This window comes from Elaeis guineensis, chromosome 3 (assembly GCF_000442705.2).
Source record: "Elaeis guineensis isolate ETL-2024a chromosome 3, EG11, whole genome shotgun sequence".
Taxonomy (NCBI): Eukaryota; Viridiplantae; Streptophyta; class Magnoliopsida; order Arecales; family Arecaceae; genus Elaeis; species Elaeis guineensis.
This window is the reverse complement of record NC_025995.2, coordinates 106,344,538-106,369,380: the sequence shown is the minus strand read 5'-3', so window position 1 is coordinate 106,369,380 and position 24,843 is coordinate 106,344,538. Positions and strand designations below refer to the sequence as shown.

The 24,843-nt window shown below is 37.6% G+C and overlaps 1 protein-coding gene and 1 long non-coding RNA gene across 5 annotated transcripts in view; both read left to right on the top strand.

Annotated features, from left to right (window-relative positions):
* LOC140856567 (uncharacterized) overlaps window positions 1-8,601 on the top strand; it is a 41,139-nt gene extending 32,538 nt beyond the window's left edge. For 2 of the 3 annotated variants that reach the window (XR_012139909.1, XR_012139905.1), the window contains one exon: window positions 4,873-5,046. This is a non-coding gene — a long non-coding RNA (uncharacterized lncRNA). Of the gene's footprint in view, window positions 1-4,872; window positions 5,047-8,023 lie in introns of those variants that run through there. The other variant, XR_012139904.1, reaches the window with a different exon arrangement.
* A 979-nt stretch (window positions 8,602-9,580) lies between these two features.
* LOC105041163 (protein PIN-LIKES 2) lies at window positions 9,581-11,753 on the top strand. Of its 2 annotated transcripts, none has more exons than XM_010918015.4 (2): window positions 9,581-9,780; window positions 10,254-11,753. In XM_010918015.4, exon 2 carries the CDS (start codon window positions 10,281-10,283, stop codon window positions 11,631-11,633), a length of 1,353 nt encoding a protein of 450 aa, XP_010916317.1. In that variant the 5' UTR covers window positions 9,581-9,780; window positions 10,254-10,280; the 3' UTR covers window positions 11,634-11,753. The 2 variants fall into 2 exon arrangements, with proteins under 2 accessions (XP_010916317.1, XP_019705098.1); XM_019849539.3 differs by having other exon boundaries at window positions 10,216-11,753.
* Window positions 11,754-24,843: the final 13,090 nt, after the last annotated feature.

Below are 24,843 nucleotides of genomic sequence, written 5' to 3'. Positions count from 1 at the left end.
TAAAATTTTTATTTTTTTCGATTATTTCAAACATTATCAATCGCAGCATTCACTTTCTGGGCGATCCCCTCCTTTAGGATTCTTGCTCCAAGCTCCCACTGGTATGGAAGGATGTCATCTCCTATGAAATCTCATTTTTGTGATATGTCCTTGTGAGCAAGAAAATTCATGAACTTTAGACAGTACAGGCCATAGTCTAGAGAACCAAGGGGTTGGAAAGGACAGTCCCCATCTTCCTCCATCTTCCATTTCTATGCCTTTGCATTGTCATTAGAGATATGGAACATTCTTCCAAAAATCTTTTGCCACTTTCTGGCATTGACTTTGTATTTTGTGTTGCACTTTAAGGAGTTCAGATAGAGAAAGCATTTTGCACCATATCAACTACCACCAGATGTCAGTGGAGGTTTTCTGAGTTGATAATGGTGAAAAGGAACCTAAACTCCTTATTATGATCACTAATATCATTAAAAATCATTTGCCCCACCGTGCCAGCAAGCTTATGGTGTGCTGATTCTGACTAAATACATATCTCAACTATCATGAAAGGGGATAGGAGGTACTTATGGTAGACGTCTGACCGTTCAATTCAATTTTGAAACATAAATGCTTGTCCAGCATCAATAATCCATCCATGAAAAAAGAAAGCGATTGTATATAGTAAAACAAAAATAGTGAGAAATACCATTCAAGACGTCATACAATAGTAACATGAAGAAATAAAATAAAAATAGGATGTCATAAAATGATAATATGAGAATGAAATTCTTACATCATCAACAATCATATCATCGAAAAGTAGGTCATGAATGTGAGACCTCGTGATGCTGTCTTGATGACGGTTGATGTAAGCAACCTCTTTGAAATGAAAAAAATTTATTTTATTCAACAATATAAATATATTTATACATGATGATATAAATTACTATCAAAAAATTATTAAGCTAATGCAGGATGTCATAACAGTAGAGTATATCAAAGAACAATACAAGATGTCATAAAAATTTAATAGGATGTCCTAAAAGAGTAGAGGATGTCATAAAAGACTCACAAATTATTTTTTTTTTTAGAAAAAATGCTGATGATAGTATCATCTTCCTTGGACAACAAGGCTTTTGGTTAAAAATTTGGAATACGGTCGATAACAAACTACATTAAAATATCAGCTTAAAATGCATGCATTCATAATTTAATGTAGCAAAAACATCTTATAATTAATCAAGGCAGAATGTAATGGCCACCTCATCTTTCTCTAATTCTTTGTCTGGCAAAGTTGATACATCAGCAGCCTCCTTTTTTTTAGATGTGTGGATTGGTTCTGTATCTGCAAATCCTAATATATCAAGAAGAAAAACCTCTTTAGATGTGGAAATTGCCTTGCTTCTTTTTCTAGACTGTCCAATCTAAAACATTGGATCTTCCGTCAGGAAGGTCTTACGCACCCAACGTTTCCTTTTCACCCTCTTTACGAGTGAATATATCAATGACTGTGACTTGTCCTCCACCCCTCTGTTCACCTCCTTTTCCTTCACCACCTCCTTCTCTCTAACCTCCTCCTTTTTCTCTTCCTCCTTTTTCTTCTCCTTCTTCTTTTCCTTCACCACCTCCTTCTCTTTGACCTCCTCCCTTTTCTCTTCCTCTTTTTCCTTTACCTTCTCCTTTTCTTTCTCCTCCTTTTCCTTCACCACCACCCTCTCTTTCTTCACCTCCTCTTCCTTCTCCTCTTCCTTTTCCTCCTCATCTCTTTCCTTCACCTCACCTTTTCTTTCTCCCCTTGATCCTCCAACTCCTTCTGAGTCACCTCCTCCTTTTCCTCTACCTCCGTCCCCTTTTCCTCCTCCTTTTTCTTCATCTCCTTCTTTTCCTCCTCCTCCTTTTCCTTCAGCTCATCCTTATCCTCCTCCCCCTTTTTCTCCAGCTTCTCCTTCTCAATCACCTCTTCCTTTTCCTCTTCCTTTTTTTTCATCTCATCTGTTTCACCCTCCCCCTTTTCCTTGGGCAACTCCATCTCAGTCAACTCCTCCTTTGTCACCTCCTCCTCCTTTTCCTCCATCTCTCTTCTCTCCATATTTTTTTCCTTTCCTCCATGCACATGCGCCTGAGCTTTCTCTTCTTTTTTCACAGCTTTTGTCAAAGCCTCTCATTTTCTGTCTGTAGCTGTGTATACATTGCACAGTGCTTCCTCCTTGGCATGTCCAGTCTTGGTACAAAGGGACTGAGCAACCACCGCTCCTATGGGGGGGTCATATAGCATTATCAACCTTGAATTTTTTGTTGTGTATCCTCTTATGGCAGTCATGCCACCTCAACAATCTCGATAATTTTGTAGGGTCAGCTAGGACTCTCATATTGGTGTGCTCGAAGAACCACATCTGCTCATGAGCATTTTCTCAAATCAGACTATAGAAAAATAAATAAAATATTAAATATAGTGAAATTTTATTGAGAATTGTTATTACCATGAGGGTTGCTGAACAATCGAAGAGCATGGGCTGTCTCCTATCCTTGTCAGACCTCTTTGATTGGTGTGGTTCCTCGAACCTCAAGCATTTGACAATCTTTGGGAGCATATGAAGAGTTAAGTTTCTAATGGAGCAGCCCATGCAAAGGCTACGAGTTGCGATAGGTCATCCAAGAATGGGATCAGAAATCTTGGACACGTTTGGTTTGACTTGGGTGCCAAAAATATGGTGAGCATGTAGACTAGCTAAAGCCTGACAGTATCCTCAATGTCCTTCTTTCTCATTGAGGACTTTAGCTCACAAATTAAGTTCTCTAGTTCCTTATGATGCAAATCCAATTTAAACCCAAATCTCTCGAAGAGCCTCCCCTTATTCTTGTTGCCTATCATTTTAATTCCATGGCATGGAAGATCCAAAATAAATGCAACTTCATCCGCAATGAACCTTATTGTCTTTCCACCAAAAATGAATGCATCACCTCCTGCATAGCACTTTATAATATCAGATAGAAGTGCCCCATTCACTACAATAGGCTCCATGTCAATGAAGGCACTAAATGAGGTCTTAAGCATGATATCTATATGTGCAGCAAAAAACTCTATTTTGCAGATATTCTCTACGTAAACAGTTGACTTGCACAAGTTTTTATAAATTTGAGGAGCCCTGCCTTTCTTAATCTGGAGCTTTCTCGACTTGCTCAGTTGCTTTTCTGCAAAAAATAATTCAATGACCACCAACTGGGAGTCATACTAATATACGGAATGTCATAAAAAGCAATAGGATATCTTCATTATAGTAGGATATCATAAAAATCAACAAAAAGTCATACAAACTAATAAGACATCATAATAACATATGGAATATTGTAGAGAATCAGAGAAAATCATAATAATCAAGAGGATGTCATAAAGATAAATAGGATGTCATAGAATGCTGTTTTAATTATATTATTGGGAAATAATAATGGTTTACCTTCTTCTGTTTCTTCTACTTCTCTTTCGGAGGTTGATATAGGGGCATCATCTCCATCATACACAACAAGAGCTGTGTTCCCTTCGCTCATCTCATCTTCATTCTTGCCTTCTCCTCCATGCCTTCTTAACAAATAAGTTTTAGGGATCATGCGTGAACAATAAGGGATCTCCTGCACCACCTCGTTCTCTGATAGGAAAAAGCGAAGGGGATATAAGAGATATGACAGGAGGATACATACGAAATCCTAAAATGTGGTCTTGATCCGTTGAAAACCGCCACCAACCATCAAGTGTTTTCAGACATCTGAAGTAAGAGAATGCTGATGACGAAAAAAAGGAAATGATGGTCACCAGAGTGAAGAGGAAACAGTCGTGCAAGATGAGAGAGCAGATAGAGGAAGATGAAAAGATTTCTCTCTTCTTCCCTCCATTTTTCTTGGATAGACGGGGGAGTAAATGATATTTTATCATCTTGAAAAGATAGGGAATGGCTCACACTTAATGCCTTTTGATGATGGTTCGATCACGCTGACTATAAAAAAAGGGATTGCCTCATCAGTCAAAAATTAGGATGTCATATTGCACAACTGGGTATCATATTGTGCAAGATGATTTAATAGAAAATTATGACATGCAATAAGAAATCATAAACATAAAACTAAAAGTGATATTATACTTATGGATGTCATAACAAGTCAGCTCTATCATAAAAAGACTACACGGCATCATAACAATGAAGAGGAGATCATAAATTTTGATTAGGATATCATAGGATGCAACAGAAAGGCTTCTGTGTTATTTGGTACTATTCTATATGATTTTTCGATAACAATTTTGATATCTGGTTACTTGTTTATGACTTCTTGTGTGATCTTTATTACTTTCTGTTGCACTGACTAGGACAAGCAACTCGATTTTGACATATCGTGCACCAAGAAGTCATATAATAATAATGAATGTCAAAAAACTAATGCAGGTAGTCAATTTAAAAAAGCAGGATGTTATATAACAATACAAGATGCCATAAAGCTTAAACTATACATGATGTCATATTAAAAAAAGATACCATAAAATACTTACGAATTAATGACTTGGATAGACCCTAATAATCAAGGAAGAGAGATTGAGGAGCCAAGTAATTATGACTTGAAAAGAAGATATATGAATTGTCAAATGTCAGAGGATCCCGAAAGTCGCCTTGCATATTCATCCAATGCAGTTTGAACTGGAAAGGATGCGATGCACGATTGCGAGGGATGTGGTTCCCAATGCCTACCACGTGGTAACATTTGGTGATTCGATGATCCGATCTAGGCCATCGGTGATCTCTATAAGTAGACCATTTTTCCATCCAGATCAATTGCTAGTGCTACAAACTATCTTGTTGCAGAAAGACTCTGTTTCCTTTGTCTTCAAAATGAAGCCATTTCTTGCAGCCATCAAGTTGGCCGTCAAGGAGAAGTGGAAATTTTCGAGACGGTAGCAGTCCAAAAGGCCGAGGATTGCAGATCCAGATCTTTCTCTCTTCGCTCTGTCTCCACATGAGCCAACAGCAGTGCAGGCTCCTTTTCTTTGTGCCCACGCCCAGCCTTCTCCTGGGTTAGTGGGGATTGGGGCGGACCCTTATTTGCCCGGAGGCAAAGGGGGTTTTTCCGACATTGCATTATAAGTTTATGTCGATGTTCCATTCGGAATCATCGATCGGTATAAGGATACGGTAGATTTTTAGAAGAAACTCCTCAAGACATCTTTGAGCGCTTTTATCCAAGGGTTTCAGGATTGCAAGGCACGATTGCAATGGAAGGTCCAATAGTTTGACCTATCGCGTCTTCAATCTGAGAATAGTGATGAAGAGATCGGGGCTTTTTTTTCGGATGAAGACTAGTTCTTCATCTTTTTTGTATTTCCTTTTGCTGTCTTCTTATTTAAAAATCTATGTAATAAATTTTTAATCAATAAAAAGTTTACTTTTGTTGCATTTACCTTTCAAATGATATCATAACATAAAAATAGAAGTCATAAACCTTGATTAGGATGTCATAGGATGTAGCCTCAGCTAATGTGTTGCTTCCTACTTGTCTATATTACTTTTTGAAAATGGTTATGATGTGCTGTAGTTGGTTTATAACTTTCTGTGTCGCCGTTATTACTTCTCTATGCAATGATATGTCCAACAAAGTTTATGATGTCATAAAAATATAATAAGATGTCTAAAAAAAAAAAGAACAGGAGCCCAAAAATACTCATGAGGATGACATAAGATGCAAAGGAAGGATATTCACTTACTGCTGCAGGACATCACATTTGGATAGCTTTTATTAACTTCCCATATCAATTATAATTCAAACAAAGTTGTGAATGTCAAAACAAATCAACACGAGGTCCAAAATATCGATTTGGATCACATAGGATGTAGAAAAGTCTTCTATGTCACTTCGTGCTGCCGTATATGACTTTTAGATAGCGATTATGACATCCTGTTGTCCAACTATCACATCCTGTATTATCATTATTACTTTCCGTTGCAATATCATGTCAAACAAAAAACATTATATCAGAAAAACATAAAAAAACACAAACAAAAGAAAGAGAGGGTCAGAAATGTTGATCGGGATGACATAGGATTCAGAGAAAGGCTTCGAAGTTATCTGGTGCTGGTCTATATAATTTTTCGATAGAAATTATGATATCTTGTTACTCATATATAGAGCTGTCAAAATGGATCATGGCTCGCAAGCCAACCCATTTAGGCTTTTAAAATAATAGGACTGGACTAGTATTTTGACAGCCCATTTAACAAAAGGGCTTTTTAGCTCAGCTCATTTATGGCCTGGCCCATGAAGGCTGGCCCGTCTAGACCACGGATCAGCTCGTTTATTTAAAAAAAATGATACAATTACATAAATTGTTAAATGTTAAAAAGGGGGTTTAATATTAAAGTCAGTCACATGACTAACTTTTTATTAAGCAATCTTTTTTTTTCCTAATATTTTAATTAAAAATTACCTAAAATATTCTAATTGAGAATAGGGACTGAATTTCAATGGTTGGACTCAATATTATTTAAACAATATTTGTTACTTATTGGTTTCTTTGATTTTGTAGAGTTTAATTAGTTTGTGATGTTTTTTTCTTTTAGAGAATGAAGATTATGATATTATTATAAATTTTTTGAAGTTATTTTATATTTGCTTTTGATGTTTTAAAATTTGATGTAGGGATTAAATTTATTTATTTATTTGATGAAGTATTATATTTAAGAGTTTTTTATTTTTTATAATTTTATAATTATTTTAATTTTTTGATGAGTTATAAGGATCGGTCCATTTAAGTCTTTCACTTGTAAGGGTTAAGATTGGACTGTTTATTTGATGGTCTGTTTATCAAAAATATTTTTTTTGACTCAATCTTAATGGGCTCAGCTAACGAAGGATAGGCGCTCTATGGGTTGTCCATTTTAATGGCTCTACTCCACACTATATTTGTTGGACAAGACAAAAGGACGCATTGTCATCCTAAAATAAAAGGGAGGTAACGTTCACAATTTTTTGAGCAAACCCCGTTCCCTCTAATGTCAACTAACTGACGTTACCAAATAAAAGAACTAGTATGAAGTATTAAAAGCTCTTAATTAGGAGCCGGATCTCTTTATTTGAGAAATAATAATTGTCCTACAATGCAACCCTCGTGTGTCATGATTGTTCTTGTTCAAGCTTTGTGTTTGTTTTTTGTTTTTTCGGCTAAGTTATTGCATATCATGGGCCGATGCTACTGCTCGACCCCTTTGTGTGGGCCCTGTTCAATAAAGAGAAACATGGAAGTGGTTCGGCCTAAACACTCCACACTAGGTTTGTTGGACAAAACAGAAGGACGCGTTAACGTGATATAACATTTTTCTGTAGCATAAATAAAAACACAAGTACATGAAGGTTATAAATTATGGAGTAACATATCCTTTATGTGTTAAGTAGAAAGTTTAGAAATATGGGTGTATATTGATAAAATTGTTTTTAGCAAATTCAGACTTTTTGTTTGTGGGGGGCGGGGGGTTTAAAAGCAAATTTGGACCTTTTGTAGTCCTTATTACATTACATTGGCTTGTTGCCCATCTCGTTCCACAGGCAGGATCGCACGACGAGGGCACTGTAGTCTTCGCAAACATGGGTCAGTCAGAAGGAAGACCTAAAAATAATTTGAATTATAACATTGCCTCGAATAATATATTGATTTATCAGCCATGAGCTCGTGAAGTTATATCCTGATCGAAACACAACGTGGAAATCACCATGATAACAAGGAGACGTGTCCAACTGTTATGAAAGGTCTATAGGAGCCACTATGATAGCAAGGAGACGTGTCAAATTTTTATGAAAGATCCATAGATCAAAACGGCTGCGGATTTTATCTTTAGTGCAGAAAATGATTGGTTTTCTCTTGCATCACGAATCATTGGATCGTATTTGCTTTTAAAATATGACTTATGTGTGAATGGAAAAAGATCGGAGGATTTTGAAAGCTATATAAAATATGACCCAATAATTGATGTTGCGGAAAAAAAAAAAAATCAATCATTTTTTTCGTGTGAAGGGTGCAATGTCAACCAGACGATAAGATAGGATGCTGGAACTCACAAAGGATGCATGGAATGACCTGATCGGGTCCACCAGAAGTCTCTCGTTCGGGGAAGGAGAAGAAGAGAGCGATAAAATCCGACCTACCCTTTCCACGTTGGACCCACGGGACATTCGAGGTGGACAATGGCAGCAGGAGTGGCCGGTAGCTTGCCAGGGACCCAGGACCCCCGGGGCCTTATCCACATGGGGCCCATCCTTCTCAATTATCGGGCGGCTGCCGCCGTGAACAGTGACCAACTCACATGAAGGATTCGTTTCTCTGCCATTGGGGAAAAAAGGCTAAAGATGAGACGAGATCCTTTTTAGCTGTGCTGTTGGTAATAGGATTTTTACCTTCTTGTTTGTAATACCTTGGAACTTATATAGGTAGATCCTTCCCTTTTTCCTTTATTATTTTATTTTATTTACCAAATTAGATTATTTGCTAGAGTTTAGAAAGGAAATTGACTCACCATCGACTTAGGGGTAGGGGCAATGACCACAGTGGAAATCACTGTTATAATACTCCATCGCTCATTAATTTTCAGTTGTTGATTGTTGATGTGGCTCATCGAAAGATTAAATTGCCATTGGTGAAAATTTGATAAGGGATACCTACAAAATGCACCATTTTTATAGTGATTCTTTCCTCTTTAGCCAGCTGGTTCCATGTATCTGCTATATTTTTTTATGCTAAAAATGAACATGGCATATGGCTCATGAAAGAATCCAAACGTATATCCTATTTTAGGTGCAGAGAAGGGGTACATTTCATCTTCTTTTCCTCGCGCCCGCCCCCCCCTTTCTAAATTTATCCTTGGATGGTAGAGGGGATTTTACATGTCATCATTGTCATCCTAAAATAAAAGGGAGGTAACATTCACAATTTTTTGAGCAAACCCCGTTCCCTATATGTCAACTAACTGATGTCACCAAATAAAATAGATAAATCTCATGGAACATACATATGAGTGACGTGTGTGAGAAGCATAAGAAATTAAGACTTATATGATGTGGATATAATACGGCGAAGTTATTGGAACCCATTTAGACCGTCATACCTGATGGCTGCAAGTAGAGAAGAGATTCAAATTGGACTTGTGATATTTTATTTTTTTAATTTTATTGTATATATATATATATATTTCAGACGTAAATGATTTTCCAACAAAACACGCGGGTTCGATGGATGGCGAAGATTTGTACATACGTGCAGGACCATGAAGCTGCACTCCGCGCTCAAACAACCAGCGGATCCACAAACGCACATTTCCAAGTGCTGGTGGGCCAGGTTGACCTACTCGTGGCTTCTCCCGGTACTCTTACCTCCATCATCTCAAGGCTCCACATCCCGACCGTGCATTTCCGGTGATGCCTTCCCTGAATCCGAAACTTGACCATCCGATTCCGTACGGACGGCCGTGACGATTTTATTCCGTGCCCGTATTATACGAGAATTCCGTCCGAGTTCGGGTGTCGTCACCGCCACTTAGCGATACGTTCTGCGATCGAACCCCGATTTGCGGCTAAAAATGGGAAGTAGAGCGGGTGAAACGTTGAAAGGAGGCTCCGACCTTGTGGGTTTCTATTGGGGAGATTTGGATCACCATTTATTGGCGTCGCAAAGATCTTTATTGGCGACTGCGTCGAAACTAACCAGTTTGCCAAGAAGAAAAGTTTGAATCTTCCATCCTCAAAAAAAGTTTGAATCGTCCTCTTGTTGATGGTGGGGTAAGCTTCCACAAGCTACTTGATCCAATTGATGTGCTGTTCGTGTGTTTTTTCTTCGAAATTTCTTGCTTTCTTTGGTGTATATGTATATCTCTGAATAGGATTCCGATACGAAATCGCTGCCTCAGTTCTTAGTATTTTGTGATTTTGCTGCTAAATTTTCATTGCTCGTTTATCTAAATCAGCTGTTACTACACGAAAGATCTATTTCTTTCCCGGTTTCTCTCATCTTTATTTTAATATCTTCAGTGAAATCTCCAGAACCTGTTACATAGATCTTGTCATCACCTTCGGGGTCGTGTTTTTTGGAAGTTTTATTGTGGTTGGGATCAAAAGTTCTTCGTTTGCAATTAGAACCTTTTGTGAATCCGAGGAAAAACCCCAGCTTTTGATGCTCAAGTGCAAAGCTGAGATTTTTTTTTTTTTTTGATTTAGCTTCAAATCTTTACAACAAGTCTTAAACCCATCTCCAGTATCACCTAAAATCCGAGAAAGGGAGAATGATTTTCGCCGCCATGGATCAAATGAAAAACCGACATGAGGACTTATTGTCGGCCGTGGTGCCCCTGATGAAGCTTTTGTGCCTCACGGTCATTGGCCTCATACTTGCCCACCCGAAAACCCAAATTGTGCCAAGAGCCACCTTCAAGCTCCTCAGCAAGCTTGTCTTTGCTCTCTTCCTTCCCTGCCTCATCTTCGTCCACCTCGGTGAGTCGGTCACTCTTAATGATGTACTGCGCTGGTGGTTTGTGCCTGTCAACGTGCTTATCAGCACAGCCATAGGCTGCGCTCTTGGTTACATTGTTGCAATCATATGCCGGCCGCCGCCCCAATTCTTCCGGTTTACTGTGATCATGACTGGATTCGGCAACACTGGGAATCTTCCAATTGCTATTGTTGGATCGGTTTGCCATAGCTCAGACCACCCGTTTGGACCAGACTGCCATAGGACGGGCATCGCCTATGTCTCTTTTGCCCAATGGGTTGCAGTGATTCTTGTTTACACCTTGGTCTATCACATGATGGAGCCACCTATGCGACATTATGAGATAGTCTCAGCAGAGAACGAGATAGAAGAGGAACACACCAGTAATATTAGCAGACCTCTGCTTCATGAAGCTGAATGGCCTGGGATGGTAGACAAGGCGACAGCACATTCAAAGACACCATTTATTGCTAGAGTCTTTATGAGCATTTCGGGCTCGTCGCAGAACACTTTTCCAGACCTTGATTTAACTGAGGAAGGAGGTGCTGGTGTAGGGCCTAGCAGTCCGAAGTCCCTTAGATGTTTGGCAGAGCCAAAGGTTGTTCGACGGATGAGAATTGTGGCTGAAGAGACTCCAATCCAACACATTATGCAGCCTCCAACCATTGCTTCTCTTTTGGCGCTTATAGTAGGGATGGTTCCCATATTTAAAGATTTTGTATTTGGGATTGATGCACCACTCTCTTTCTTCACAGATAGTTTGGAAATTTTGGCAGGAGCAGTGGTTCCCTCAGTGATGCTGATTCTTGGGGGAATGCTTGCAGAAGGTCCTAATGATTCAGCTCTTGGTACCAGAACTATGATTGGGATCACTGTAGCAAGGCTATTGGTGCTTCCTCTTGTGGGGATTGGTGTGGTTGCTTTGGCAGACAAATTGAATTTTTTGGTTCAAGGAGATCAAATGTACTGCTTTGTACTTTTGTTGCAGTACACAACGCCAAGTGCTATACTGTTGGGGGCCATTGCTAGCTTGAGGGGTTATGCTGTCAAGGAAGCTTCGGCGCTCTTGTTCTGGCAGCACATATGTGCAGTAGCATCTCTTTCAGTCTATATTGTTATTTACTTCAAGTTGCTTTCCTATGTTTGAGGTTAGAACGTTCCAACTCTTTAGTTTGTTGGGTGCATATGAGAAAATGATGGCAATTGTGTTGAACTGTTGTATGCTATTTTGGCTATTACTGTTCCTTAATGAATAAATGTTGGTGAATTATGATTGTAGCTCTTGTATAACATGCATAAAGGAGTAACCATGCGCATGGTTTATCTGGAGTTGACTCCAGTACCGTCAATGTTATTTATGAATTATTTGCTAAATAATTATGGATTTCATTGGATTAGTCTTATTTTTGCTTCAGCAATACACAAAAGTAGACCTTTGCATACATGAGCTTTACGTAATGTATTATTCATGAATTATATGTTCATGAAGCTGTGTCTGGTTCACTGAAGTCTCCCTGTGCGGCACAATCTCTTGCTAAATGTTGGCAGACTATTTTTTCTGACATGAGCTTCAAAAAGTCATGTGTAATTAAACAGCTGTTTCTGAAAATTATTCATTGGGCTGTACAAATATGAATATCTGCTAATTTCTTGTGGAAGCCCAAAACTTACGGATAATTTTTTGACTGACGAAATGGTTTGTAGACATGAATTACTTTCAAATTTTATGACAAGTACATGATGATATTTTGTGTCAGTTGTGTAGCATGCTGAAAAGAAGAGGTTTCCTCCTCTACACACTGTTCTGCCATTACAAGATTGCCCTTTTGCTTAAATTTTGTTTCTTCTTCTTTTTCCTGATTAACTATATTGTTTGAATCAAGGCTCTTTTTTCAGTATATAATGTTGTTTGTCTTTCACTGCAATACATATCTTTTCTCCTTCATCTTTCTTTGCATTTGGCATTGCAGCAGTGTATATGCTAACTCTATTGTTTGAATCAACTCATTTGCAGCATATAACTTTGATTGGTTTTCACTAAAATCCATATTTCTTTTCTGTCATCTTGTTTGCATGTGGCATTAGCAGAGTGTGTGTAGTAGAAATTGCTTTTGAAGATGTCTTGTCTTCGCATGTTGGCACTTCTCCTTTTCCCCCCTCCTTTAGTGTGTGTGCGTACGCGTGTGCGTGCGTGCATGCATGCTTGAAAAGGGCATATTCAGACCAGCATCATGAGTCAGAATGTTCAGCCACAAAGGCATGCTCGCATCAATATAAATGAAAAGAGATGTGGAAGTTTATCCTATATCAATGATAGCAGTAAAAATATTGTCTTAATGATTAAGTTAGATTAGCACTAGCAGAGCATAAAGAGATGAAAATCAGTTGACATGGTGCATTAGTTTGCAATGGGTGCTGCATAGGACTCTCTTTTCAGGTGCCTGGGTTTCATGTATGGATATGATAGGAGGGAGGGAAGACCTGGTAATGAGCCGAAATCAAAGTGCCATCATTTGTTATTGTTGTTGTTGTATTATGATTGCAAATAACCCTCTCATTCAAGATTTTGCAGTTCTATGAGATGAAATAGACAGGAGATTATCAAAGAAACTAGGCTTGGAAAGTCCAAGTTTTAAACTTTACAAGTCACTAGGATATTCTGTACAATGATCTACTCTCCTTTTAGTTGTTTTCAGAAGTGTGTTGATCTGAGATTGACAAAAATTTAGCAAGGAAACATGGTCTAGAGTACCAGTAACTCATGTTTCTGCCTCAAGGAGTGAAAACATTTGTGTAACATTATCTGCATATTAGATTATTTCAGACAAGGGCCTCAAAATACCTGTCAAAGTTGTATGCATGTCATATGAAAAGAGTATCTTTACCCTTGTCATTGTTTGCTTGCTTTATACTTTATTAGTGTATGTGGTTAAATAAGCATCTGAACTAGATCTTATATAAGATTCTAGAAGGCTTGGGCTCAACTCCAGGTGAAAGTTCATACAGAGAAAGCTCATGCAAACCATTATCAAGAACTCTTAAAGCTTTTGGTGGAATGATCCTGTTCTTGTTCAAGTCATCAATTGTATATGCAATCTCCAAGCACTTCAACATGCTTTAGCAGATGAGGATGCTGGAGCTTCATAGGTCACATTGTGTGGCTTAATTCTACCGAGGGCATTCATGCATGACTGATATCTGATCTTCTCTTCTTTTTGTGTCTATAACTCCTCCTGGAATGCATTGCCACTGGAGGTTCTTTTAGCAGAGACATCATGAAAAGGATGCATAGAGAGCTAATTGAGCAGGTGAGAGAGAGAGAGGGGGGGGGGGGGGAGAGAGATACTATGATATCTACCAATAAAAATTCTCCTTGGCGGCCACATCTTTAAACAAATGTTCCTTGCCTTCTCCTCTTTTTGTTATTAAAAAAATAACTGTAATACCCTGTTCTAAATAACCAGCCCACCCGATTACGCCCACCAAGCCCACAAAAAAAAAAAAAAAATGGAATGAAGACTCCTAATGGGAGTCTTCTTCTTCTCCGTACCCGATTAGAAGAGGGTCTCCTAGGCCAAATAAGAACCTTAGGAAGAGCCTTATAAAACCTCTCCTTCCTTTTCCTTGGCCGGCCACGACGAGCACCAGTTTCTTCCTCTTCTTTCTCCCGGACTCTCCTGTTGAAGCCGCCGACACCCTCGTTGTATTTGCCTCAAATTCTTGCTGGAGACCTCATCGGAGTCGGAGGTAAGCCCCGTTCTTCCTTCCTCTCTTCCTTCCCCTCCTTCCCATGGCATCGCGCACCCCCGCCGGCTGTCGGGTTCGTCGGAAATCCCAAAAAATCAAAAACTCTGTTTTTTCCTTGTTTGACCGAATTTTGTTCTCTCTTTTCCGGCCATCGACGCCGTCTTTTGCAGCGTCTCACCCCTAGGTTTGGACCTCCATCTCTCTACTTATTTTTTTCGAAGGTCATGGTCGTCGGTGATCGACCAATGATCGGAGAAAATTTAAAGAAAGGGGGCGGTCCCCTATTTTTTTGACTTTTTTTATTTTTTTTTGGCCTGCTGCCGGCCCTCCCTTGCTCCGTCGCTGTCTGCTAGATGCCACCACCTGCTGTCGGTCATCCGACCGTGAACTCCCAAACCATCGAGCCTTCCTCCTTTGATCGGCCAAGAAAAGGGAAAAGAGAAAGAAAAAGAAAATAAAAGAAAAAAAGAAAGAAGAAGAAGAGAGAGAAAAGCTCTCTTTCTCTCTCTATCTCTTCTCTCTCTCTCCTCTGTCTAGGGTCTTTCTACTCTCTCTCTTTTTCTCTCTAACTGCATCATGGATCCTAGGACAAACTTGAGATGAAAATAAGATGATCTAGAATCATTTCGAAATTCATGAAGTAGGTTAGATCCCAATCCAACTCTTATTCGAAATTTATAGCAACTGATCATAGTTAATCCATATTGAATCATCTTGATATGACCTTTGATGATCTCAGTTATGATTGTCTCTTCTGAAAGATACGAAGATTCTCTCTCCACTTTCTCTCTCTACTTTCTCTCTCATGACCGACTTTCTCTCTTTAAGAAGATCTATGAATCTTGTACTGAGTCATACCTTCATCTTCTAGGGACTCATGTTGACTCCAACAATATGACCCAAAGCCGCTTTGATATCCGTGCTGTATATCAACCTGATTTGGCCATATCAAGTATCTTTCAAATCCATTATTAATGAACTCTATTGATTGATCTTGACCTTTATTCGATCTGTGCTTCACGATTCCTTGATCAAGTTACTTAAATCTGACCCTCAACTCGGAGATCTTGAATTGCCCTGATGTCTGGATGATCGGACACGTCTGATCAACAGTCCTCTTTTCTTATGATTTAATCTTATTATATTCATCGAATAGAAATTGATGATGATTTGATATTTTAAATAGGATTAGCTGATTTTTTTAACGAAATCTAAAGATCTAAGATGAATGAGGTAAGTAGATCTTATGCTCCTTATTTATTTTTAAATAATCATATTTTTTTATGCAAAAAATTATTGTTAATGAAATAATATTTTTAATAAAATAAGGATCAGCATATGTGATATGAAAAAGCATGTTTTATTGTGAGCATTGATTCCATGAATGTGTTTTATGAAAATAGCATGATTATGAGGTATGAATTTTATTATTTTTTCATCTATGTATATGTATATTTTAAGAAAAAGATATAAAGATTTCAAAGGCTCTCAGATAGCTATGAACGAATTTTTTTAAGAAGATCGATATCCGGAGCTAGCATCCACACAAAGCATGACCCCACCAATGGATATAAAGTTGGCACACGAAACAAAAACTCTATCGATTAAGAAACATGACCCTGTCACGGGTATAATAGTGACCTTAGCACAAATATCTGTGAGTAATATTTTGAAACATGACATGAATACATGAAAAAATGATTTATGATTCATGATTGTGAAATATATATGATTTATGTATGCATGATAGGTTTATAATTTATTTTATTATATGCTCTATGAAATATTTATTTTTATAATATTTGTTACTTTCTAAATATTGCATTATCATGAAAAATAAATTTTATACTTGATCTGGTAAGGAAACGCAAGTTCTACTTACTGGACTAGTGTAGCTCATATTTTTTTTATTTTTTTTCTTTTACAGAAGAAAAATATTAGAACTGATGAAAGATTTAAACTTGAAGATTTGTGTAGCAAGCTTAGAAATTTGATAGTGGAAGTTTAGTTTATTTTATGATCATGGATTTATAGTTATTTATTTACAAATGTTGAGATTTGAGTTGGTACTTACTTTTGGATTTAGATGTTTCAAACCAATATTGGTTTAATTATTTAATGAATAATAGAATTGAATCTTTTATTTGATGGATTTTAATTGATTATGATTAATTAACTTCGTGTTATCATGGGCTCCATCCCTCGGTAGCATGACCGTATTATGTCTCGGATTTTGGATGTGACATTTTATGGTATCAGAGCTTAGGTTATGATTACTTGGGACTGTGGATTAAATGACTAGGGCATGATATAAGTAATATCAAAGCTTAGGTTATGAGCACTAAGAACTGTGACTTAATTGGTATTTGAGTATAAGATTACGATCACTAGAGACATAGTCAATGTAGCCTAAAGGATTCGAAGATTGGATTTCAGGTCAATAGATATTATGATAGAATTTATTTAGTGGCATATGATATATGTAATAGAACTGATGAGTTATGTCTAGCATTTCAATAAATAGGATTTGACCTAAGTACGAGAGATGTTGACTCTGAAATAAAGATAGAATATATTGATATGTTATGTTGAATATGCTTGATCAATTGTTATTTAGATGAGTCTGAAATTTTAAACTTGATATGAGTGAAGATCATAATTTTTTTAATTTTGATGTTGATTGTCTGATCATTACAATTTTGGGAAGGAAGCTTTTGGGATGTAACTTAAGAAAAAAAAAAGAAAGAATTACATCATACGGAGAGGAATATTGTTCGAGCATTGAGCCTTCAAAAGGATCATGTATGAAACTCACATGTAAATAAAAAATATATTTTATTCTATTAGTGAATTGAATTTTATTATGAGAGTATGACATATAAGTTCTAGCGAAATCTTTAATAATTTGTATTACTATCTATTGATTGAATTACTTTATCTTCCTTTTGTTTGTTGGAGATAGTGAGGCTATTAATTATTTGAAGTCAAAGTTTAGGTTTCTGAGCTGATTTAAGATATGTTACTATTGTTGAAATTTTTAAAATGAGTTTTAGATGAAAATGGACAATATTTGATTGATGGATGCTAAGGGTCCCAATGAAGGAAGCTATAGGAGAAATAATCGAGTTGATTCTATTCACTGGGATGTTGACTTGAGATCTTCTAGTTTGTTGGAGTTAGAGTTAATACTTTTACAAAGAAATGTTAGTTGTAGCTATCTAATTGATTGTCAAGTGTATATAATGTTAACTTATTTCCATTAGTTTTAGATTTATGAGGTTTTAGATCAATCATGGAGCTTATATAAGGGCTTCAAATATGGAAGCAGATCAAGATTTAATTCTGATGTGTTATGCTTGAGGCATAATAAAGGATAAAGAAACTTAAAAAGTTTTGCTTAAAATCTATCAAAAATTTGAAAGTTGGATCTTTTGAAATTTTGATGTAAAACGGTATTCTTGTCAAGAATTTATCCGATAGCCCTATAGGATTCAGTGGGTTCAGAACAGAGTGCGCAACAAAATAGTGGTTGAATTATATCAAAACCGGCTAAGAATACTAATTCTAATACAACAAGTATTATGAATGGAGACTTGATTTAAAAAAAAAAAAACCAAAAAAAGAAGATCGCCATTGACAAATGAAAGGATAAGCTTGTTGGTTTTTGGGCTCATTTAGATATTGCAGTACTATTTTTGGCAATTGATTCTTTTATTATTAGTAATTGTCAGAAGAATTTTGAGCATCTTAAATTTAAAATTAGTAGATTGATATTTCTTGATAGAGTTTGGATGTAGAATGTTTCGAAAATAGATATCTTTTTTTTTAGCATTGACATTATTACTTTAGTTGTTTGAATGGATTTAAAGATTTTCTACGATAAGAGTTTAATTATTACATCATGTAAGAAGTTAAAAGGATAAAGGAGGTTGTAGATTATGGTGAGCATCTAATGCTCCAAACTCTTTTATTTTTGTTAAGAATAGATAGAGTCGATTATGATTTTCATAAGAAATAATCAAAAACAAATAATTTCATGAGCAAAGAATTATGGTATTTTAAGTGAAGATTAAGAGATCAAAGAAATTCATTATTTCGCGGATAGAAAGGTGTCATGAGGTTTGGAAGGCAAGACAAGCTAAATCCATACTATGTTGGGTCTTTTGAATTCTTGGATAGAGCAGAAATATTTCTTACAAACTAGCCTTGCTATTAGAATTGTTTAAAGTGCATAATGTTTTTCATGTTTTCCTATTGAGGAAGTTTGTTTCTGATATGAATAATGCGGTAGATATGAGTTATTGCAAGTTCATGAAGATTTAACTTATAAAGAGTTTCCCATCCGAATTATTCATCGAAAAAAGTAAGCAAGTTTCAGGACGAAATTTTTTTTTAAAGAGGATAGAATGTAATACCCTGTTCTAAATAACCAGCCCACCCGATTAGGCCCACCAAGCCGATAAAAAAAAATTGGAACGAAGACTCCCAACGGGATTCTTCTTCTTCCCAGTGCTCGATTAGGAGAGGGTCTCCTAGGACAAATAAGAACCCTAAGAAGAGCCCTATAAAACCTCTCCTTTCTCCTCTATGGCCGGCCATCACAAGTACCAATTTCTTCCTCTTCTTTCTCCCGAATTTTTTCGTTGAAGCCGCCGATGCCTTCTTTGTGTTTGCCTCAAATCCTCACTGGAGACCTCATCGGAGTCGAAGGTAAGCCCCGTCCCTCCTTCCTCTCTTCCTTCCCCTCCTTTCTTTGGCATCGCACACCCCCATCAACCGTCGGGTCCATCGAAAATCCTATAAAATCAAAAATTCTATTTTATTCCTGTTTGATCGAATTTTGTTCTCTCTTTTTCGGCCACTGGCGCTGTCATTTGCAGCATCTCACCCCTAGGTTTGGACCCCTATCTCTCTACCTATTTTTCTCAAAGGTCATGGCTGTTGGAGTTTGGGATTTGAAGCATGCATATGTGTTTCAAAAATTTAATTTTTTAAACACCGCAGTAGAGAATAAGATTAAAACAATTTTAATTTGAATTTTGCATGCATAAAAATATAAAACCATATGGATTTATTTCATATGCTGAAATTGATATATGTTAAAATTTAGATTGTGACCAAATCACATACCTGTTTCATAATCTCTTTCTTCAAATCTGGATCTAGAAGAGATGAGGCTCTCTGTTATCTGCATAAGTGTCCGGCCTCTACGAGTATCCACTCGAGATCAACTTGGAACAATCCTCTAAGATCTGAATTTTGATTCTCCAAAATTCAGCCTGCTGAATCTGAACGAAGTCTGGATCATGATCAACGTTTGATCTTTCTCCTTGATCCTTATTTTCTCTTCGTCTCTAGTCTTTCTCCTTGCCTTATGGTGCTACAAGAGACCAACAACCAGCAGATGAATGGCCGCCCAACACCTTGGGCGTGTGCAACACTTGGGATGCGCATCCCAAGTATGGGGCGTATATGGGATGCCCAAGGGAGAAGAAGAGAAAGGGAGAAGGAAGAGGGGCGTGGGGAGCTCTTTGGGCGTGGAGAGGGGGCGGCTTGGATGGTCTTAGGATCTTAGGGAAGGTCTCCTTTTATAGGCACAAAGATTGAATCCTATTCAATCATATAATACAAGTCCTACTTGCATTAGGATTTCTATTAATTTAAATTATCCAACTTACGTTAGGAAGCCCATTGGGCGCCAACTATTAGAGCTCTTGCATCCATAATTAGACACCCTCTTTTGCACCCAAGAGACATCTCATATGAGAACTAAAGATCCTCTAATCAATGGCATGCCCAAATTGAATAATTCAAAGTGGCGCTCCATAATAACTATCAAGGAGATTCATAAGGGACTTGCACCCTTAATTTATATGATCCATAACCTTAGACACCCAACAATTGGAGTCTCATGAATCTTATTCATATAGGTAATCAACAGATAATTAAGCTATAATTAATTTATCAAATAAGTAATCTCAACTGAAAGAGAAATTGGGTTCAACCATGTGCTAGCAAGGTTACCATGAACCCAATGAATTTTTCTAAACCCAATTGACACTTCATAAGCTCAATTACTAATTTCAGGTATGATCCCTTTGTTGTGTGACCTCATAGGTTCAATTCTATCTAGTAGTGAGACATACAATGATCTCTATTATTGTATCATTGAAACTCTTTTCAATAGATCGAAATAATTCCACTCTAACTCAATCAAAGATTGTTGATCTAAAACAACCCTAGTGAGTTCTCACAATCCACCAGTGACACCTAGCAGTATATAATGGCAACCCAGTAAAACTGAAATAAATCTCTAGATGTAGTTAATGTGTGATTCAGTCCCTCTATCGTGAGTCCCAACTAGATGGTAGGTCGTGGATAAATTGTCAAACCTCAACATCAATCATATGATAGATTCGATTAGCTCAAATCCAGATGTGATATCTATGGAAACTCTTTTCCATCAATAACTCTATTGTGGCCACAGATTCATAGACTTAGCTTCTCAAATCCCATAGGACTACTCTTCTTTATCAAAGTTGATAGATCCTATCTTGATGTGCATCTACTCCTACAGTAGACTAACTGTCGCCAATATCCATTACAAGAGCTTATTGAGACCCATGTTTATATGTCAATCAAACTCCAGCAGCCTCACTGTGAGCAGTAGTACCATCTAAAGTCAAAGGACCAGTCACACAACTACAGCATCGAGACAATCACTGACGATTGAATAGATATTCAAGTGATCTCTCGTATGGTCATGCTCAGTGCTAGTTGTTCTCTAACAACCATCTGCACTTGTCGCACTATGTCTCTACACCATAGATTAGAGATCCATCTATCTCGAAAGAAGTGATTTGTGCGCTAGTCTATCCGGATCTATCACCGTTCTCATGATGATCCTATGACCGAGAGCCTTTAGGAATTAAATACATGTCTCTAATTCTCAACACTTTGAGAATATAAATCGAAACTAATTCCATTGATGATTCAATGACACATTACACTTGAATGAAAAAGAATTTGTTCTTTTATTGATCATATTAATATATTAAGTACAAAATTGTGTCCTAGATTAATTACAACGTGTCAGCCATATTGACTTCTAGGACATACATCTAACAATCTTCCATTTGGACTAAAGTCAATTGGCCATAAATCTAAGTCCCATCTTTTCAAGATGGACTTTCATCTTTGGTTGGTTCAGTTGCTTAGTCAGCGGGTCTGTCATATTATCCGCGGAGTCTACTCTTCGCACTTTGACATATTTCTTATCGAATTAGTCACGTATGATATGATAACGCCGCTCGATGTGCTTTGATTTCTAATGAGATATCGGCTCCTTAGCAAGTGCTATGACTCCATTGTTGTCGCAATACAGTGGTATGGCATCCGATGTCATGACCCTAAGTTCCGCAATGAACTTTTTAAACCAAAAACCTTCCTTCGCAGCATCCGAAACAGCGACATATTCAGCCTCCGTGGTCGAATTCACTATGATGGATTGCTTGGAACTTTTCCAGCTGACTGTACCATCATTGCAAATGAACACATATCCTGATGTAGACTTTCTATCATCAGGATCAGAAATGAAATTTGAATCAATATACCCCTTAACTCGTAACTCAGAGTCTCCTCCAAAGACCAAGAACAAATCCTTAGTTCTTCTTAAGTACTTAAGGATGTTCTTCATAGCTGTCCAGTGCTCTTCGTCTGGATTTGACTGATGTCTGCTCGTGACACTCACAGCAAGAGCAATATCAGGTCGAGTACATAGCATAGCATACATGAGGCTCCCTATTATCGAAGCATAAGGAATCTTACTCATGCGCTGAACCTCCTTAGATGTGGTCGGATACATCGTCTTGGAGAGATGAATACCATGCTTGAGAAGTAAAAGACCTCTCTTGGAGTTTTTCATGCTGAACCTCTTCAACATCTTCTCTATGTATAGCTTTTGTGACAGGCCAAGCATCCGTCTAGGTCTATCCCTATAGACCTTTATTCCGAGAATATAGGACGCTTCTCTTAGGTCTTTCATGGAGAATTCTTTGGATAACCATCTTTTGACCATGGTCAGCATGGGAATGTTGTTCCCAATAAGGAGAATATCATCCACATATAATACGAAGAAGGTGATCGCACTCTCACTGATCTTCTTGTATACACAAGGTTTCTCTTCGTTTTTGATGAAATCAAACAATTTGATTGCCTCATCAAAACGATGATTCCAACTCCGAGAGGCTTGTTTCAATCCGTATATGGATATTTGCAGCTTGCAGACTCTGTGATCACCATCACCGGACGTGAAACTCATAGGCTGCTCCATATAGAATCTTCTTAAAGATACTAATTCAGGAAGACAATTATCACATCCGTCTGTTAGATTTCATGATCGGAATAAGCTGCAACAGCAAGCAGAGTGCGGATGGATTTCAGTATGGCTACAGGCGAGAATATTTTCTGATAGTCAATGTCTTCACGCTGACTATAATTTTTAACCACAAACCTAGCTTTATAGGTCTCTACCTTACTATCGGCACCTATCTTCCTTTTGTAGATCTATTTACATCCAATAGGTACAATGCCTTCAGGTGGATCCACTAAAGTCCAAACTTGGTTTGAATGCATTGAGTCAATTTCTGACTTCATTGCATCTAACCACTTCTAAGAATCGATGTCAGACATCGTCTCGTCAAAGATATTAGGATCATCAGTATGACTCCTATCTTCCATAAGAAATATTTCCTTCACTTCCTTCGTAAGCATACCCATGTACCTTTCAGGAGGTCGGGAGATCCTGCTAGAACTACGAGGTGGTAGAGGAACATCAACTACTGGCTCATGAATTACAGGTTCCTGAGGATCTATAGCTTTGGGCTCTTCAGAGACCTTTTCTTCGAGCTCCACTAACCTCCCACTGCCGCCGTCTTGGATAAACTGTTTTTCTAAGAATACGACATTTCGACTCACAATCACATTGTGATCTTATGGAAAGTAGTAGTATCCCATGGATTCTTTTGGATACCCTATAAAACGAGCTATAATAGATCTATCCTCCAACTTTTTCGTTATCTGTCTCTTGACATAGGCCGGACATCTCTAAGTCTTAAGATAACCCAGACTCGGCTTCTTACCGAACCATATCTCATATGGTGTGGTAGGAACGGACTTTGAAGGAACCCTATTCAATAAGTGAATGGCAGTTAACAAGGTATGTCTTCAAAAAAAATAAGAGTAGATCAGTGAAGCTCATCATGGACCGGACCATATCTAATAGAGTCTTATTTTTCCTTTCGGATATTCCGTTGAGCTGAGGTGTTCCAGGAGAGGTCCACTAAAAGACTATGCCGTTGTCCTTAAGATATCTCAAAAATTTTTGACTAAAATATTCAACTCTTTGATCAGATCGAAGAATCTTAACAGACTTGCCTGTCTGCTTTTCTACTTCATGCCTAAATTTTTTGAAGTTTTCAAAGGCCTCAGATTTATGTTTTATTAGATACACATACCCGTATCCAGACAAATCATCGATAAAGATAATGAAGTACGTGTAACCACCTCTGGTCTGCACATTAAATGGCCCACACACGTCGGTGTGTACCAGGGTAAGTAACTCTGTGACCCTTTCCCCATGTCCTACAAAGGGTAATTTAGCCATCTTTCTTCGAAGGCAAAATTCACAAGCTGGATATGACTCTGGGCAAAGAGAGCCAAGGATTTCATCTTTTTACAGTTTGTTTATCTTGTCCTCTCCAATATAGCCTAATCTGTGGTGCCACAAGTACTTCTGATTAATTTCGTCTCTGGATCTCTTTTGACCACGGCACTCACTATTTGCTCGTTTAGGTTCATATTCGCATCAACATGCAAGCGATAAAGACTGTCAGTTAAAAGACCTTGTGCAATCAATTTATTTTGAAAATAAATGGAACAAAAGTCTTTATTGAAATTAATTTCAAAACCTTCCTATGCTAGTACAGACATGAAAATCAAATTCCGACTAACTACAGGAACATAATAACAGTCTTTCAAATCTAATATAACGTCAGACGATAATCGAAGAGGGTAAGTGCCAACAGTCTCTGCAGCAATCTTTGCTCCATTGTCGATCCGAAGGATCATGTTATCTTTCCTCAACCTCCTACTTTCTATCAGACCCTGCATTGAAATATATATACGAGCACTCGAGTCAGAGTCCAATACCCAACTAGAAGTAGAAGAAACCGTAAGGTTAGATTCAATTACGAGCATACCTTCGGAAGGTTTATCATTTTTTTTTGTCTTTAGGCTCTCCAAGTATTTTGGACAGTTCCTTCTTTAGTGGCCTTCAGCATGACAGTGAAAATACTTTTCCTTTGCCTTAGTCGCCTTTGGACCATCCTTCTTCGGCTTGCTCTCTTTCTTCTACTTCTTTACGGATTTAGGATTTAGCCTTCTTCCTTCCAATAAATTTTTTTTTGGAAGAAGAAGTCCACTCCACAGCAAGAACAGAGCCCCTTGAACTTTTCAAGGTGCTCTCTGTTATAACAAGCATGTTGACTAGTTCGGAAATAGTGCAGTCAAGTTTGTTCATATGAAAATTCATGATGAATTGACTATATGAA

Bases quoted from the DNA above. Each gene is read 5' to 3' on its own strand.
- LOC105041163 (XM_010918015.4), top strand. From the start codon at position 10,281: ATGATTTTCGCCGCCATGGATCAAATGAAAAACCGACATGAGGACTTA.